The following is a 20,237-nucleotide window of genomic DNA, read 5'->3' as shown; positions in this document are numbered from 1 at the left end:
AAATGTTTACTTTGTTTACGATTTTTCACAAAATGTTTTTAAACTAAGAAACTTGGAACTCTAATCTACCAAGAGAGTTATTAATCAATTTATTATCTAATACTGAGTCAAAAAAACACAATTGAAGTAAGCCACAAAGAGGCTATGTAATTTATTTCTCATTTAAAATTGGAAATAAAAAAAAGAGATACAAGTTCATCAGATCCAATTTTAAATAAAATGTGTATATACAATAACAACATACATAGAAAACAGAAAAAGAATAAAAAGTGAGTCAAAGGGAAATTACATGCAAGAACGCAACGTGGCATGACTATTCATGCAAAGTACCAGAATGTCCTCCAAAGACAACAATACAACCACTAGTGGAAGCCTGGATAATAAATACTGACAAAAATAATTGCATCAGGATAGTACCAAATGCAATTATGATGGCAACCAGCATTGCATATGGCAATATTTTATTCTCTTTGGAAAATTAAGTAGTAATGCGCTCTATACCTTTATTCATTCTATATATGGACAGATTTCCACACCCTCTTCTTGATTTATGTCCTGCCCTCTAGTTTGATTTGTAGATGTGCACACTTTTGGCAAGGCAGACATTTGGAATTCATCTTCTTTTCTTTTCTATGGGGAGTATTAGGACTGCTTGTGTGTTGTTTTATTTTCACATTTAGAGCCAGTTTAAAAGTTTTAAGGCTTTTTAAATTTTAATCCTGTGATTAAAAATTCTCTCTCTGCAAAAGTTAAGTTTTCAGAAAAAGCAGGCGGGCTATTAGGAAACATGCTGCTTCAAATATGCCACGTGTTCATCTCTCTCCTTACCACAGTTACTCAATCCTTCATGACAAGTTTCAGAGTAGCAGCCGTGTTAGTCTGTATTCGCAAAAAGAAAAGGAGTACTTGTGGCACCTTAGAGACTAACCAATTTATTTGAGCATAAGCTTTTGTGAGCTACAGCTCACTTCATCGGATGCATTCAGTGGAAAATACAGTGGGGAGATTTATATACATAGAGAACATGAAACAATGGGTGTTACCATACACACTGTAATGAGAGTGATCACCTAGGAAAACACATATGTAAATATGGGCTATCTATTGTGACATTTTCCTCTGTGCTTTAAATATTTAGAAAGTCTTAAATTATTCTTTCAATGACAATAGTAGTTTTAGCAAAAAAGGAGAGGATATGTTTCTTCAGATAACAAAGGTGAAAAGGGCCAATCTTTGAATAGCTTCTCTTCTTTAAACTTTCATTTTTATTGTAAAACTGCTCTGTAAATGAACATTTAATATATTAAGTCCTTATTTTTATCTTTGTTTTTAATCAATTAAAAATGCCAAGCTGGATAAATTTTATTTTTAAATTTTACTTTTATTGTAAATGTGTTTTGCATATTGACATGACCTTATTTTTATCTTTGCCTATTAAGCACTTCAAAAGTTATGACTTGTGTCTTTTAAAATAACAACACACATTTGTAAAGGGAGATACGATGTCACTCAGGAACTTATTTCTTCACAAATTAAGAACTATTATTATAGGGTTTTTTTCCTTACTCTGTCCTTTGTTTAAAGAAAAAATTGCTGTAATCTTTCTAACTGGGTTATGACAAAGGGGTGCCTCTGCTGCAAAATGCTACTTTCTTAGTGTCATGTTTACATCCAATATAAATATGTTTTGGTTTCAAATATGATATAATCTCCTTTGAAGATGCCTCTGTATTTTTTTTTTTTTTTTAAGGGTGAGGGGCTGTTGTAGTTTCTGGACCATTGCTTCTCTGAGAATATGAGTAAGGAAGGAAAGGAAATGCCCATTGAAAACTCTTGATTTAGGCCGATCATAGGGAAAAATCTGTAAATAAATCATAGCTGTGAGTAGGATGACAGCTGCTTTCACATACCCAAACATGCATGCTTGCACAAGAGGAACCCTCATTTAAGAACACTGGGAAAGGCTGTGGAGAAATAGAAAACAGAAAAAAGCTAAGGGCACTTGCTCCCTTGCAGGCCTGTTGCCACCGGTGTCCCACTGAAGTTTTCCCCTTTGAGATCCACAGTAAGCAGGAAAGGGTGACTTCTCCCTTCCAGTACTGTTGAGGAGTACTCCATGGTGAACTTCATGTCAGCAGAGTAAAATGGGTCAGAAACGTGGAAGGAAGGAGGCCTGGGTGAAGGGTGACCCTTCTGTGGATCCAGCATTTTTGGAATCGGGAAGAACATTCAGGAGTGCTGAATTAGAAGAAGACCTAGTGAGGAATCCTTTCCAACTTGAGAGTTCCTGTTGCTCTTCTGTTTCATCTTCTGTGCTAGCTGGCCATCTTGTGAGCCCTCAGCTGTGCAGCTGCTGATCTCTTGCAGCGAATCTAAACTAAAATATCCCACCCAACAGCTTATTCATTTGAAAACCAATTAAATTAAAAGATTTGGTGGCAAATGATCATTTTTATGCCAGAAAATACTCAGATAAGACCCTGTCAAACGGGAGCTCTTACCCTGTGCAAGCCTCTGGAGGCAGAGAATTCTGGGACAGGTTTTTCTAGAAAGCACTAGATTCCACACTCAAGTGGTGGAGAAGAAGAAAAACCCACAGTGCAGACAGACAGGCATGAACAGGAAAAAAAAAAAAAGGTGAGTTATAACCTCTGAAATGAATATGGGAATGTTTATGAAAATTCAACAACAGTTATTAGCATGGTAATTTTGATGGCAGACACTTTTGTAAAACAGCAACAGTTACCTTATTAAATGGGCAGTATGCCATGACATTTCATTTAAAAGGAAGCAAGGTAAAATTTTATGGTTTTCTCAATAAAGCTTGTGGAGGAAAATATATTTTATTGCTAAATATGACTGCACAAAATTTCCATTCATTGGCTGAATTTTTAGACTTCGCAAATTATTTCACAGCCACTTAATCCCACTGTTAGATCTATGGGAAAGAAAGTTCCATTCAAGTAAAACAAGAGTCTGAAACAGAGAAAACAAAATTTAAACACACAAGGATAGAATGGAAATGTACACAGAAGAGAGATAAGAATCATCTTTTTGAAGCAAATAAAAGAGAACAGCAGTTGGCTGTTAAGCTTCTTTACCCCCTTGAAGACAAGAAAGAAGCCTTCACTAAAAAGAATGAAAACTTCAATTTCCTGTTCAAGCTTGAGTGAGTATGGAATTACACATTAACAATACATGCCCCTTTCCTCCAATGGGAATTTTCACTGGCAAAATGGTTTGAGAGATCTAGGGCATCAAGACAAACAACAGCATCTCCCACTGTAAGGAAACATACTTCAAAGCTTAAGAAATGGAAGTAAAAATAAATCACGCTTTCAAAAATTTCTGTTGCTCAGTAAGTGGGCCAACACATTAACATCACCAAACCACCAGATGTATGTGTCTGTGTGTACTTCCCTTCTCTATACCAGTAGGAACGGACACCAAAACTTCAAAACCAAATAAATTTAAAACATATCAGTCATCTATAGTAAAAATAAAATAAACTATGTAAGTATTAATTTTTAAAATGATGAGGGGGAGGAAATATTTTCTGGAACCTGTTTTTAAACTGAACAAATCCAAACTCAGAAAAATCTGTTTTAATAGGTAAGATACAGAAAAACAGAAGTATACTAGACACACTGTTGGATTACCATATAACAATTAACCCCACCTCTTTATCTATTTACTTTTTCCTGTTTTTTAACCTATTGCTTCCAGTTTACAATACCTACTGTTAAAATTCTGCATGTGTCCCCTTGGTTTGAACAAGGTCCAGTTTTACACACACGCTATATTTCTTCCTCCCTCCAGCCCTGACCTCCAACTACTCCTTTTCTTCTAAACTCCTAAATGGTGGACATTGAACCCACAGCCTCCAAACCCGTGATACAAAATCTTACCTTGACAAACCACAGCTTACCTAGCCAGTAGCCTAAGTCATGGGCGAGTCACCCCTTCGCAAGATTCTTCAGGACAATACTACTCAAACTCCAGTAGAATCTTTGCAGTACACAAGAACATAAGAATGGCCATACTGGGTCAGACCAAAGGTCCATCAAGCCCAGTATCCTGTCCTCTGACAGTGGCCAATGGCAGGTGCCCCAAAGGGAATGAACAGAGAGGTTATCATCAAGTGATCCATGCCCTCTCACCCAATCCCAGCTTCTCAACATGGCCAACCATAAGATACTGCTGTCTCACCTGACAAAGGTAGTGGGGCCCAGGGTAATGTGCTAAAATGGTTTCAGTCTTTCCTGGGGAGTCTCACTCAACAAGCTGTAATAGGAAATTGCATTTCCACAACTAGACCTCTCACATGGAGAGTCCCACAGGGATCAATACTCTTACCAGTCCTATCCAACATCTACTGGTCAGACAACAGGAACTCAAGCATCAGCAATATGCAGATAACACATAGCTCCATCTGTCATTCACCACTTATGACTATACCACTAGCTGAAGGTGGCCAGTTCTTGGATGAGATCAGCTCATGGATGAAGAGCTGGTTGAAGCTGAAGCTGAATGAGACAGAGGTGATATTGGTGGAAGAGTCTCCTCTGATTAAAGGTATACACCACCCCACAATTGGTTAATTCAGTCTGTAATTTAGGAGTGCTCCTGAATTCCTCACTGATAATGAGCTCTCACTCAGCAGAGCTTTCTACAGTCTCCAGTTGGCTAAGAGACTCCATCCAAACAATGACCCAGCCTCAGGTATTTATGCCCTCATTAACTCTCAGCAGGACTACAGCAATGTAATGTATCTGGTAGCACTTAGAAAAGTCCAGCTGCTATAGAACACTACAGTACATCTCCTCAGCAACACTGGCTATTGTGAACATATCAAACCTGTCCCCTGCTCCCTACTATGCCTTCCCATAAACTATCAAATCAAGTTCAAGGTCTCGGTCCTTATTTCAAGGCACTCAATGACCTGGCTCTAGAGTATCTAAAAGTTTGACTAAAGCTCTGGGGTGAAGCTCACGGTTGACAATTTTGCTCCACTGGCGCAATGGAACTTTCTACAACTCAGGGTTGCATGTTTTGTCACTTCTGTAGGCTGAGTACATTGCACCCAGCAGGGGCACTTTATATTCCTCAATTCTCCCCAACATGGCACTGGCTTAGTGCATCCTCCCATTCCCTCCTTCTCCCCCAGGGCAGGGCCTCTGTGGTTATGTCTACACAGCAAAGAAAAGCCCGCAGCTGGTCTATGCCAGCTGGCTTGGGCTCAAGGTTCTCAGGCTGCAAGACTTTTCCATTACTTTGTAGACTTCAGGACTAGACCCTGTAGGGTGGCAGGGTCCCAGGGCTTGGGCTAAAGCCCAAGTCCAGATATCTTCACAGCAGTGAAACAGACCCTTAGCTCAAGCCCTGCAAGCGTCAGCTGGCACGGGCCAGCCACAGGTTTTTCTTTGCTGTTTAGACATACCCTGTGTGCACCCTTGTTTCTTCCTCCTCAATTCCATTCCTCCCCCGATCACATATCCCTCTCTTCCTCAATCCCTGCTTTCCCCTCACCACCTTCATTCCCCACCCCCAAGGGCTCCACTTTCTCCTCCTCACCTCCACTCCCCTCAGCCTAGGTCCCTGCTTCCTCACCCACCTACCCAGTTCTCCCCTCTGGGTCCCTGATTCCATCATCATGATCATCACTATGCCAAACCTTCCCATCCCCTTGCGGGTCATTGCTTTATCACTCCCAGGCACTCATTTCTCTCCCTCTGGGTCCCAGCTTCTCTGCTCCATTCAATCACCAAGTCCCCTTCCCCCACTAACCCCATGTTCCTGCTTCTTTTACCACTATTACAGTCCTCTCTGAGTCCCAGCTTCCTCCCCTCCACCTCCCTGACCTGTGAGACTCTGCTTTCCCTGCCTCATCCCTCCAGTCCTTGCTGCTTTCTCTCCACACTCACTGTTGCCCCCTCTTCTTCCTGTCCCCATTTCTCAAAATCACTCCACTTTCCCTGAACCTAGATCCTCACTTCCCCCTACAAACCCTCCCTGTGAAAACTGATTTATGTTAGAGTTCAAGATACTGACAAATCTCCCCGTGCTGAGAGTTAAGCTACTGCCTCTGATATATGTCAGCAGCAGCAGATGAGAGATTCCTCTGTTTGGGGCACCAGGCAGTCTGTGAATCAGGCTTTTCCACTGGTCCAATATGCTCTAAAAATCAACAGACTTGTGCCCATCAATGCTTAGAACATCTGCTGAAATTTCAGAATTGATCAGATGTGGTGTTCTGAAGTTATCATCATGTTACAGACAGAGAAATCTTAATGAGCTGAGTGTTAGACTTCACTTTGCACAGCCAGTAAGGGCAAAGCTTTTGTGTGCAGGAGACCGATTTCCTGGGGGCTGGCCCAAGAATGTGGAATGAACTCCCACAGAAACTAAGACTATCACAAACCTTAGCACGTTCCGTTCTAACTGCAAAGGTGCATTTCTTTCACCTGCTCTTCTCTGACAAACATATGTCAACATGTGTACCTACAGAATGGAGCAAGCAGTGTGTACTATTCCACTGGTGCTGGTAATCATCTCAAGGGTAACCACCAGTACCAGTACAAATTTCTATGCTTGTTTGACCTGTTAACTCATCTATGAAGTATTGCAGGATTCTAGTCTATGAGGCCTACTGGTGATGTGATCACTTTGCCACTGGTAATTACTGGAAGAGAGTTTGTTGGTGGAGTTCTTACATGACTAATGGCATCTTTAATATTTTGGCTTCTCCATGGTCTAAACTCCATCAAAAATGGTTTTCTACTTCAAATTTTGTATGTGTTGTGTTCAGATAGAGAATTATTTGACTATATTTAAGGTATACCAGATGAACCTTTGTGGATTATAAGAGTTGGTAAAATAGAAGCTGAATTTTTCCAAAGCTCATAATGCCCAATATACACATGAAACACCAACTTGTGTGTGTGCAGAAGTCTGCATCTACTTTCAAAAGTTTGGCCCTAGATACAAGTTATGGGCCAGATTATGCCTGGATGCTCCAGGGGTGCAGGATGGCTGGCGATAAGAAGCCTTATATCCTTTGTAACAGCCAGGTATAACTGTAGTCTCTGTGCTCAATTGAGTACAAAGACTGATTCCCTTAACTTGCCTTCCTTGGGGTGCAAGACAAATCAAGAAGGCATGGAGGAAGTCAGGCTATGACTCTATCCCATCTATGTACCAGTTGCTTCACAGCCCTGAAAGTTCTCCCAGCAGGGGTAGTCAACATCATTGACATTCTCTTCCACAACAGAAGTTTCCAAGTGCACATAGAACAGAGTTAGCAAGAAGAAAAGACAAACCAAGTATCTGTGTTGGCACCCATGCTTTTCAACCTATACACAAACTTATGCTGTTCACTCTGTCCTGCAAGTTCACATACACAGATGACATTTGCTTAGACAGCTAAGCACGGTCATTTCCAGAACTTGAAGATGCTCTAAACGCTGACTTGATTGAGATGGCTGAATACTGCAGTTGGTAGCATTTACAGCCAAGCATGTCCAACAGAGTTTCGTGTGTGTACCTTTTTTTACAATGACAGAGCGGACCAAGAATTCAATATTCTTCTCAATGGACATATCTTGAAACACAAATCCCAACCACTCTACCTTGGAGTCACCCTAGATAGATCTCTCACATAGCTTAAACGCCTGAGGAAAACTGTGACTGAACTGAGGACGAGTAACAACCTTCTAAGCAAACTGGCTGGTACTTCACAGGATGCTAGTGCTCAAACTCTGTGAACATCCAGCTTAGACCTCTGTTACTCTGCAGCAGAATATTGTGCTCTGGTGAAGCTCCATTTGTCTCATATCAAGTTGGCTGACACACAACTACACTCAACTACAAGCATTATCACTGGGACAATTCGACCCACACAGTACTGTGGGTCCCCATGTTAAGCAACATCACTTCTCCACAATCTGTCTTGAGGATATTACAGCTAGAATGGTTGAGAAAAACAGGGCAAAACTTAGCCTATCACCATGCACAGATCTGTTCAACCACCCACGAGCACACTTTTCATCAAGGCACCTGTTGTGGGCCCTCTTGCCTTGCCCAGATTTCTCTGTAACATCACTGTGGCATGAAGAATGGTCCACACGTGACAACAGAAACCAGTCTCTTATAACTGACGCTGACCATACATGTATCCAGCTCTGATTTGCCATGCTGCTCATGGGCCCTTCTGAACAGATATCAAACAGGCCAAGGTCAACGTGAGCCAGCCTTCACACCTGGGGCCAATGAGATGCTGTGGCCAAAGACAGACAATATCACACATCATTGACGACTGCCTTCTGACCAGATTTGATGGTGGTCTGAGGGCTCTGCACTTTGCTCATGAGGCTGCCACAAATTGGCTTTGGCAAGCTCCACATCCAAGAAGAACTGGTATCATGTCAGTTTTGACTTATTATCATAGGTGTCATTTTTCTTGAGGTTAAAAATAAAAGTAGGTATAATTAAAGGAGACAGTGTCCTTTTAAACTACAGCACCAAGATATCAGAGCCTACCTTATTATGCAAAAGAAAAGGAGTACCTGGGGCACCTTAGAGACAAACAGCTCACGAAAGCTTATGCTCAAATAAATTTGTTAGTCTCTCAAGTGCCCCAAGTACTCCTTTTCTTTTGCGAATACAGACGAACACGGCTGTACTCTGATACCTTATTATGGTCAATACAACTAATGTATGGCATTTTATCTAATCTCAATTAGCGTTAGAAAGAATAGAAAATACCTTTAACAAGGTCTGTTTGTGGCTTTCACGCTTCTTCTCTTCCTCTTTTCTTGCTGCAACAGATGCCATGCGCCTTTCTTCTTCCTAGATGAAGAAATAAAATCAACTTTAGAAAAGCAGGAGTAACCTATGGAAAATGTAATTGACAAGCTTGTAAATTCTGATGTTTGAAAGGCAAATATATCTTCAGTGGTCTATTCACCAAAGGGTGACTTGCAGGCACGACTAAATATGGCTTGGTAACACTCCTATATCTATCTTTACCTGACAATTTCCAAAGTTAACACTTCTATTCAGGATGTGAACCTGAATGCTGTGTGCTGTAATGTTTTTGGTAGAGAAATGTAAAGCTTTCTGTGTTCTAAATAAAAAGTGTTATTAAAACATTTTATTGAATAACTAAGTAAAATATACTCCCTTCAACACTTTTAGTGTTTACACAATCAATTTTTATACCAAGCTCTATCAAGAATTTATAGGAGTTTTGTAGTTTAAAGGTGAGCTGAAAAGGGAGGGAAAAAATGAACATGTTCCCTTTTTTGCTTCTTTAGAATATATAAAGGCAGCCTGAACATTTTTGTTGTTGTTGATTGGTTGTTTTTTTTTTCTTTCTTTTTTTAAATTCTGCTTGGTTTTTTACAAGCAAAATTCAGATAATGGAAAATTGGAGCAGTAGTTAACTTATATTTACTTAAAGAACCTAAATAATTGAGAGGAGCAGCAGAGTTTAGTTGGACTGTTTGAAACTCTGTTGTGTTTTTATTAGAAACACAAATATTTCTCTTACTAAGGTTTAAAAATATTTTTACATATATTGAAATATTATTTATTATTTTGATTAGCACACACTTATTTCAATGACTTGCATTTTAAATAAAGCAAACCTCTGTAAAAGATTCAGCACATCCACACCTTTAATTAAGGTGTTACAGCTCACAAAACATGTTGTGAGAACTCCCAGTGGCTCCCCAAGAAAATCCAAGGAAGATTAGACTTGACCTTCCTGATTTTTCTAAGCTGAAAAATAAATGGAAAAACCAACCAAACAGAACAAAACAAAAAACAATGCCAACAAATAAACCAAACCCTTTATAAAACATTTCAGGGGTTTTCCCCTACACCATAATGAAGCAAAACAGAGGCAAAAGCCCAGATCTTTAAAGTCTTTTGGCTTTAAGCATGATAACAGTAAAAGAAAGATCTACTTTTATTACTTATTACTCTGGGCTTTTGATTTTCTTTCCTGGTTCTTTCCAGCAATTTATTTTCAACAACATATAGCGTCCTCTAATCTTAGCAAGCTGCAGCAATTGTGTGAAGTTTCTTTGAGTGCTGATTCTTGTTATAGTAATGACTTAGATTTCTATCACTATGATACAATAAGCCAAAATGAAGGGAAAAAGAGAGTAGGGTTTTTGTGTTTATATAATTATTATTAAACAAGTTTCCTCTTGGTTATCTATTTTCACACATTGAGTAATTCTAATGCTATCACCCTGATATATACAGAACAACCGTCTATATAGTCATAACACATTTGAATATTGTTTAGAACATTTATTAACATTTTACAAATGAAACAAAAAATAAATAGTTAATCAATCCTTGTAATCTAGACCACATTTCTGTGATAAACACTTCATCCTGTATGCAGTAACAGTAAACAGTAAGATTTATCTAGAAAGGCTCCAGTTTTCCTCTGGCCTCTGCCCAGGCACCCAGGCCAAATAAAAAAAAATAATTTCTCAAGGTTAAGTAGGAATTTATCCAAAGTATTTCAGGCTGTGCCGTACTACACATGTGAGTAAGAATAAAACAGGTCAGGGAGCCAATTAGCCAATGCCAAGAAAAAAAAGAGACAATTTAACAGACTCAGATACTTAAAAAATTGCTACTCAAACAGGGGCGCCATTTAGGCAGGGCGAGGTTCCAGCGCCCCCCCCCGCCCGAGTTTTGTACCACCAGCTGAGAGAGACGTTGCTCGCTCTACTGTCCCTTCCCCTCACCAGTCAGGAATAGTCGCTCCTCTCCCCCCTCCCCTCACTGGCCTATTATTTGCTCAGCAAAAAGAATGTAGTGGTGTATATGGCAGAGCCAATAGCTCGACTGGGAGCTTCTGCAGCACTTTTTCACTCCTGAAACAAACATGCTGAAGGAGTGGTGAGGGGAAGGAAGCTCTCAAGCTCCGTGCTTTGGTCAGAAGATGCTTGCTACAGATTTCGTCATGATCTGCCCCTCACCTTCACATATCTGTGACATCCTGGCACCCCCATGTTCATCACGGTCATATAATTAGGATATGTTTTGAACAAAGCATGCCTTGTGAAATATCATTCTAAAAGTCTTGATCTGCTACACATTAATATCTCGTTGGACTGTATGTGCTATCATTGTATGTGAAGTTATGCTATGTATGTGCTACTAAAACACGTTGTGAGACTGAGGACACCCACATGCAGCCTTTCAGGTACAACAATAAAAAAAGGCCAAACAATGTTAATGGCTTATTGAGGAAGTGCACACAAGCGCAAGGAACTGTGTACAATAGAAACCTCTCAGACAGCACTACACAATGGGAACTGTTTGACCCAGGTCACAGCAAAAGAGCTTTCCAGCAAGTTGGAAGGAGATATAAAAGGGGGAAATGACATCATGACTTGACCTCACTCTCCCTACAACACCACACCTGAAAGTACCAGAGGAACAAGACTGAAGGGATGGGGGAGAGAAGTGCTGTTCCCAGGCAGGAAAGAAGGAAGACTGCCTGTGTATGCAAAAGCTAACCTGCTTGTACTATCTACCTAGGTGAGACACTGCTTGATTCAAATACTAACCAGTACATTAGGCCTAGATTGTGGTTTTGTTTAATTTCTTATGGTAAACTACTGTGATCTGTTTCAGAGTAGCAGCCGTGTTAGTCTGTATTCGCAAAAAGAAAAGGAGTACTTGTGGCTACAGCTCACGAAAGCTTATGCTCAAATGAATTTGTTAGTCGCTAAGGTGCCACAAGTACTCCTTTTCTTTCTACTGTGATCTGTTTGCTATCACTTATAATCCCTTAAAAGCTATCTTTCTGTAGTTAATAAATCTATTTTATCTAAAACACTGTGTGTTGTTTGAAGTGCAAAGGGCATAAATTTCAGCTCATGAACAAGAGTTGATGCACATCCACTTTCCTTTGTAGAAGTGGCGGACTGGGTAATAAATTCATACTGGTCAGGTTTTGACCAGGGCAGGACGGTACAGCTTTGGGGTCTTAGGCTGGGGAGCTGGGAGTATTTTGGCTGTAGTGTCTCTATTGTGGGTTCATGAGTGACTGGCCAGAGCATTCATGAACACAGCTGGGTGTGGTCCCTGCGTGTGGACGTTGGTGTGAGTGCAAGCTTGGAGGGCTGCATAGTTTGTCACAACGTCACAGTGCAAGAGGGAACCCAGACCAATGAGACAGAGGGCTCAGCTGCACCTCAGTTCCAGGTGTCACCCCTCAGGAGAGCCCATCACAAAGCCCAACTTGTTAAAAAGGCAGAAGCAAGTCCCTTGTGACACCAGTAGACACAAAGCTGCTCAGCTGGGGGAGGGGGCTGTTTCCCCAGGCACATTCAGGAAATAATTATCCTCACAGACAGCCCAGCTTTGGTAGTTTCAGACAGTAAGAGCAGTCCTGCTGTGAAGAAGCAAGCATGAGCTACAACCACCATAAATATTGTTTAAATTACACTTAAAATGTTCCCATTTTTTTCAACTCTCTAATTTTTTAATAAATTGCAGTACCCCAGTGTGGCCATTCATTTCCTATTTAGTCCCACTTGTCTGAGAGAGTCTTTCCTTTGCTTACAATTGGCTTTGGGTCAGGTCCACAGGCTGTGACACAAAAACACCAATTCCTCTGTGAATGCCTGGCTCTTATGAAATCTCACCAGAGTGGGGTTGCACTTTTCTAGGACCTTTTTCCCAGAATATCTTTTGAGGAGCTGCTGGCTCTCAACTGCTTCCCTCAAATAACCATTTTGCAGCTGTCTCTCCTTCTGTTCCAGCTGGTAAGTATTCTTATCTCCTGTTGTACTTACTCTTTAACATTTCTAACGATATAGCAATCTCACAAACTTGAGAAGCATCAGTGAATTTCACTGAGATATTTACTCTCACCATCCTTACAGCAATACACTAGAAACCGCCTTCCAATCTAATCCTTTGTATTTATCATAACTATTTGTATAAAACCTTCTGTGCACATAAACCCAAGCCAATCTGAACAATTTGCAAGATTTGGCCGCCAAAATTTGTTCATTATAGATCCACGCTGCTAACATCCATCATTTAATTATAGTCTAGATAGTGATTCTTTTTAAAGGTATAGAGCAATGTTAATAAAAACAACTTTGTTTCAATAAATAGATTGGGCTACTATGGGGCTAGATTTTAAGTGTCTTTGGGCAATTAGTGCAGTAGAAATCTGGCAACTCTGAATACACATATCTAAAATGTGAAGTTTGACCAGTCATGTTCATTTTGCTGATTTCTCCCAACCTGTTCCTCCAAAACCCATAATCTACCTCCTCTTCACTTCAGTGGGAAATGTATTCGTTCACGGTGCCAGTTCTTTAGTTGAAACATTCCTGCATGTACACACACACTGCTGGAGGTTGAAAGAATTCTGCTTTTCAGATGTGGTTTTCTGTTCTAAATTTACACATTATCTTAAAATATAGCTTTAATTTGTGTTTGTATATATTTTTTTCTTTTAGGGCTGTTGATTAATCGCATGAGTTAACTGCGATTAATCACACTGTTAAACAATAGAATACCAATTGAAATTTATTAAATATTTTGGATGTTTTCTACATTTTCAAATATATCCATTTCAGTTACAAAACAAAATACAAAGTGTACAGTGCTCACCTCATATTATTTTTGATTAAAAATGACAAACAAAAGAAATGGTATTTTTCAATTCACCTCATGCAAGTACTGTAGTGCAATCTCTTTATCGTGAAAAAGAACCTAGAAATGTAGGGTTTTTTTGTTACATAATTACACTCAAAAACAAAACAATGTAAACTTTAGAGCCTACAAGTTCACTCAGTTCTTCTTGTTCAGCCGATCACTAAGAGAAACAAGTTAGTTTGCATTTAGAGGAGATAATGCTACCCACTTCTTAATTACATCACTTGAAAGTGAGAACAGGTGTTCTTATGGCACTGTTGTAGCTGGCATCACAAGATACTTACATGCTAGATGCAATAAAGATTCATGCGCCTCTTCATGCTTCGGCCATTGTTCCAGAGGACATGCTTCCATACTGATGATGCTCGTTAAAAAAAAATAACGCGTTAATTAAATTTGAGACTTAACTCCTTGGGGGAGAATTGTATGTCTTCTGCTCTTTTTACCTGCATCCTGCCATAAATTTCATGTTATAGCAGCCTCAGATGATGAACTAGCACATGTTGTTTGTTTTAAGAACACTTTCATTGCAAATTTGACAAAATGCAAAGAAGGTACCAATGTGAAATTTCTAAAGACAGCTACAGCACTTAACCCAAGGTTTAAGACTCTGAAGTGATTTCCAAAATCTGACAGGGACAAGGTGTGAAGCTTGCTTTCAGAAGTCTTAAAAGAGCAACACTCCGATGCAGAAACTACAGAACCCGAACCACTAAAAAAGAAAATCAACCTTCTGCTGGTGGCATCTGACTCAGATGATGAAAATGAACATCTGCACTGCTTTGGATCGTTATTGAGCAGAACTATTCATCAGCATGGACACATGTCCTCTGGAATAGTAGTTGAAGCATCAAGGGACATATGAATCTTTAGCACATCTGGAATGTAAATATCTTGCGATACTGTCTACAACAATGCCATGCAAACACCTGTTCTCACTTTCAGGTGACATTGTAATTAAGAAGCAGGCAGCATTATCTTCTTCAAATGTAAACAAACTTGTCTGTCTGAGTGATTGGCTGAACAAAAAGTAGGACTGATTGGACTAGTAGGCTCTAAAGTTTACACTGTTATTTTGAATGCAGGGGTTTTTTGTACATAATTCTACATTTGTAAGTTCAACATTAATGATAAAGAGATTGCACTGCAGTACTTGTATTGAGTGAACTGAAAACTATTTCTTTTGCTTTTTACAGTGCAAATATATCTAATAAAATAAATATAAAGTAAGCACTGTCCACTTCATATTCTGTGTTGTAATTGAAATCACTGTATTTGAAAATGTAGAAATCATCCAAAAATATTTAAATAAATGGTATTCTATTATTAACAGCACAAAAATAAAAAACTATACAGAATTAGTAGTTAAAAGAAAAACTATCAGAAATGTACACATTCCTATAATGAAAATATAGAAGATAATAAAGCACCAAATTTGGTGTTTTCTACAGATTAACATTTGTACAGTGCTTTGGAAAATGTAAAGTTCTGTATATATGTTAAGTACTCTTCTTATTCAGAGGGCATTTATAACATACTATTTCATTACATCCCAACATTGTAATTGGAAATATTTGAGAGTATTTTTTGTAGGCAACTAATTTTACACAATTTTTTTTGGTAAGTAAAACACAAATAAAATGAGTCTGTGATATTCAATTCTGAATCATAGTCCAAAAGATTCATTTTAATAGTTAAACTGTTCCTGCCCCCTATTGTTCCACTGATTTAACTACCTCACTCAGTAAGAGAATTAAAGAGAGAGAAAGCAAAGGGTCTTTTCTGTAGACCATTGACTAAACTATATTAACTATGACAGGTTTCAGAGTAGCAGATGTGTTAGTCTGTATCAGCAAAAAGAACAGGAGTACATGTGGCACCTTAGAGACTAACAAATTTATTTGAGCATAAGCTTTCGTGAGCTACAGCCCACTTCATCAGATGCATAGAATGGAACATATAGTAAGAAGATATTTATATATACAGAGAACAACTGTCTGAAATGGGCCATCTTATCACTTCAAAAGTTTTTTTTCCCCTGCTGATAATAGCTCATCTTAATTAATTAGTCTCTTACAGTTGGTATGGGTACTTCCACCTTTTCATGTTCTCTGTATGTATAAATCTCTTCTTACTATATGTTCCATTCTATGCATCCGATGAAGTGGGCTGTAGCCCACGAAAGCTTATGCTCTAATAAATTTGTTAGTCTCTAAGGTGCCACAAGTATTCTTGTTCTTTATATTAACTATATTTTTCATATAACATTGCTACTTACTAATGCTCAAGAAACTACATATTTGTCCCTAAATACAGGCATTTGGTAATGTTTAAGTCTCGCATCAGGATAATTAAATAATGTAGTAGAGCCATATTAGGTTAAATGTTCCTTGTTTACAGAAATCCAAATATTCTCATAGACAGTATTTTTAGAACACATATTTTCCAAGTAATAAAGAAATGTGAGCTACGAAATGAAAAGCAAAGAGGTTCTCCAACACAAACATTTGAGAAGTATACTTTTTAACTTAATTTTATTTACTTCATAACCCCCTGAAGTGTTTATATCAAAATATCTTCCAAAACCGTCAGAGAAAAGTTTTTTTTGGGGGGAGGGGGGTTCCCCTCTAAAATAGAAAGCTCCTGTAAGAAATAAGACTTAACTTTTCACTTTCATTTTTCAGAAATTTAAGACACTGACAGAGAATATAGGCAGTCTAAAAAAAAAGATCTTGATATATTAAAATGACTATACAAATACAATAACTCATTTTAAGCTTTAAATAATGTGAAAGCATGCAAAGCAACTGGACAGATGAAATAAACAGGAACTTTATGACACACTTATCCTGTAAAACTTCACTACTACTAAGTCATTACCACAGTATCCGGTGGAAAATGAGATAGATTACAATATATTTTAAATTATTTCCACAAAAAAAGTTAGCAAGTGACACCCACTAATAATTTTGCCATTGTCCATTCTTTTACTGTGGTTCCTAAAGATTGCTTTTCTTCTTCTAGCCCTACTTCCCTGGATGTCTCTCTATTCTTCTAATACTTTAATCCTTATCTTAAAACTGCCTTTCTTTTATTCTTCTCACTGCTATGTTCTTTCAATGATTTGATCTCTCTTTTCTTCTTGATAGTCCAATTTTTCATTGGGTTGAACATGCAGGAAGACAAGAGAAGACTCGAGGGGTGGGATTTAACTAGGCTACACCTTTAATAATTCATCTGAGAAATATCTGGCAATGCTTTGTACAGTATAGCTCATATCTCCTAGTTAGAGAGCTGCCATCAGCCCTTCTCCTCTCCAAGGTTCGTGCCAGCATATTGGTGGGACCCCACCACCCTCTCCTTGTCTGAGTACTAAGACTCTGGAGAAAGGAGGTGTCTTTTTCTTGTATCAGACGTTAGAAACACCAACAGTGTTTCCCAACTTCTTTAGGGGATGCCTTCCTCTGAGTTCACTTCCAATTCCAGTTTATCAGGGAACAGGACCCCTATTGAACAAGTATCTGCCATGGACATCTGCCAAGATGCCACAATATGAACCCTACCTTCATTCCCACTGGGTCCCTCAGTTGGTGTGGGGAAGATAAAAAAAAACATCCCTCTTGGCCAATCTGGCAGTGAAGAAAAAATTCACTTCCAGTTGCAAAGAAACGACTAGCACGATGCCCACAGCAGACCCCCAAAAAACAGTCCTATGCCAATCACAGGGGAGGAAGGATGGGGGCTGCTTTTTCCAGCATGCAATGGTGTCCTGACCCCTTTGGTGTTCCTGTGGCGCAGGAACCATTGGGCTTTCTCAGAGCTATTGCCCACCCACTCCCAAATGGCTAAAGAGCTGAAGGGGGAACCTTCCTTAAAGGGTCAACAATCCTTTCCCTCCCTGCAGGTCCAGACAATCACTCTCACCCTTGAGGATGCAGGTGTACTTTTCACTCTGTAACAGCCATGGTGATTTCTTTGTATTTCCTTGTTGATTCTTATTTTTGCATTTTATTACTGTGTGCTTTTGTTACATTCACCCAATGTTTTATATTAAAGGTTGCACGCAAACAAGAAAGTGACTATATCTGTAGTTCTACCATGCTAGCAGCTGCCCCTGATGCTAATATGGCATAACATGGATAGTAGCACTCCAGATACTAATTGCAGCTGAACCCATTGCCATGCGGTAGGGCATGCTAGAGAACATTACAAATGAGCTCTGAGTAGGATGATAAATAGAGCATATTGGGATGCACATTCTGTTCCCACTTTAGGGTTATTTTATTTTATTTGTTGTATGTTTATTATTATTATTATTCAAGGAGGTGCTACTAGTGAATGCCACTACCTGAATATCCAGTGCCAAGGATAAACCGACTATAACTCCAAGACTGTGAACTAGCTTAGCTAGTTAAGGACAGCCGTCCACCCATATTTCCATAGCATGTCTTATATAAAAATATTCTAAACAGAGAGTTCTGTTTAAATATCTGTGACAAATATCTTATATACATATGCATTTATGTTCAAGAAAATACTTTAATATATTAGAACTAAATAAAATACAACTACCTAAGTCATAAAAATCTGAAGATGGCCTGGGATATATATATAAACTATAACTCATAGGGATATTGAATGCATATAAAATATAAAACAGTACATTTCTAATACCCAATAAGTTCATATCATCTGTATCTTGAAGATAACATGCTGTTCATTAATGGAAGTTATAGCATTTTCATTTGATGTAATACAGGAATGAATAAAGACATGCCTCCTCAGAAGATAGAGAAGCCAATCTTTTTTATAAGTTATCCTGATCTACAACTGTTCTTTGTAAAAATGGTATTTGATTAAAAAGGTGCATCTCCCATTATTTTTGATACTATCTTCTAAGTCTGTGAATTAAGGGACAGGATTATTTCTTCTAATAGTTTATTAGGAAATTCCTGAGAAGTCTGTTTTTCTCAAAGTTGCAAGGGAGATTTTGTTTGGATCTTTCCATAGCATTGCCCTACCAGTGCTAGAACACTTCAGGGGTGGAAGGTCTCTCAATGCAAAAATGTAACAGCGCCAGGAGGGAATTCCATTCTGAATAAAATAGGAGAACCAATTCCCTATTCTGGAAAAATTTTCAAGCAATAATAGCTGTGTTCATTTCAAGCCATAGAAGTCTTTAGGATATCAATAAAGAGAGGCAAAGAAGTTTTACTGGAAATATTTAACTGTTAAGTCTACATTTGGAGCTGGGAACCATGGCAAAGCTTTTTAAAATATATGTATTTAACTTCACAGATTTTGTTGGAAGGGCAAATTACATACATGGTGTACAGTCCATGTATTTCTTTCTGGTTAACTCCTCACCAGTAAGTAGGCTTAGAAGGAGTAGATTTTTTTCAGTAAGTGTCAGTAAACGTCAATTTCACCATACACACACAAATCAACAAAAAATATTTTCATAGATAATAATCAAAATTTACTTATAGGCAAAGAAAGAAAAATGCTGTGTGAGAATTTATTAGAGTTTGATTTAAGGATATTTATTTTTTATATTTTGACGCAATGTTTACAATTTGTGTTTTAACAGTTATAGAGCTTTAACTTTTTGAATCTCACCATCTACTGTCATTAAATAATTACTGCCTAACCCCCTTGTTGTCTGACTACCCGGTAATAGGGTATTCAGGGGGCCTGGTGGGTAAGGACTTAGCGTACCTGGTTTCGAGTCACTCATTGCAGAAAAAACGGGAGGGGGAGGGAAGGATAGAAATACCTGGTCCCTACCCCAGAGGTGCTGTGGTCTCAGCCCACCTATGGGCCTAGTTCTCAAGCAGGATGTGGTAGGGGAACCAGGGCCAACCCTCTCCATGGGATCCCAGCCCAGGCCCCTGTGGGAAACAGCATCAGACAAGTCTTCCACACAGAGAACCCAAGTCTGCCACCCTGGACCACTTCCTTTCTATCTGCTCCTTCAGCTTGGGGCATGGTCCCCTAAAGTTCAAACAATCTGAAGTTTAACAGAGTTCAAATGAGCAGAGCCTCTCAGGACCTACTGGTTCTAAAAAAAAAAAAAAGCAGGTGTGAGCAAGAGGTAGGTTAGAGAAAGCACCACCTGTGGGGCTCACCAGCACCATGGTCCCATCTAAAGCTCAGCCTTCAGTGTGGCTTTCAGGAGAAGGGCCTGCCTTTCCCCCAGCCTGTTTGCTCTCCCTCTCATTGCCTGGATTTCTGAGCTTCTTTTTAACCTGTACCTGCAGCCAGAGCATACTTTGTAGGCCTAGAGGGGCAGGACTACCTGGGCCCAGTATTGCCCTTTAACTCCTTCGGGCCCAGTGTGAGGTTTGTATACCCCATCACACAAACCCCATAATTTCCCGCAACTGTAAAAATGTATATAGATAAAAAACAAAAAAAATGCTTAAAACCAAAACATCAATATTATCGAAATTACAAAAAAATGAATTCTGCGAAGCCTACTTATAAAGCTGCATTGTATTCAATTCAAATTTAGACACGTTTTCTACACA

General features: G+C 39.0%; 1 protein-coding gene across 2 annotated transcripts in view; it reads right to left on the bottom strand.

Moving 5' to 3' along the window:
* LRRC49 (leucine rich repeat containing 49) overlaps positions 1 to 20,237 on the bottom strand; it is a 115,505-nt gene that overhangs the window by 28,778 nt on the left and 66,490 nt on the right. For both annotated transcript variants that reach the window (XM_073303708.1, XM_073303709.1), the window contains exon 11: positions 8,764 to 8,847. In XM_073303708.1, the coding sequence (XP_073159809.1) occupies positions 8,764 to 8,847 (84 nt within the window). The remainder of the gene's footprint in view (positions 1 to 8,763; positions 8,848 to 20,237) is intronic.

The sequence above is a fragment of the Lepidochelys kempii genome, chromosome 10, assembly GCF_965140265.1.
Source record: "Lepidochelys kempii isolate rLepKem1 chromosome 10, rLepKem1.hap2, whole genome shotgun sequence".
NCBI lineage: Eukaryota > Metazoa > Chordata > Testudines > Cheloniidae > Lepidochelys > Lepidochelys kempii.
The sequence above is the reverse complement of the archived record's forward strand: the minus strand, read 5'-3'. Positions and strand labels throughout refer to the sequence as shown.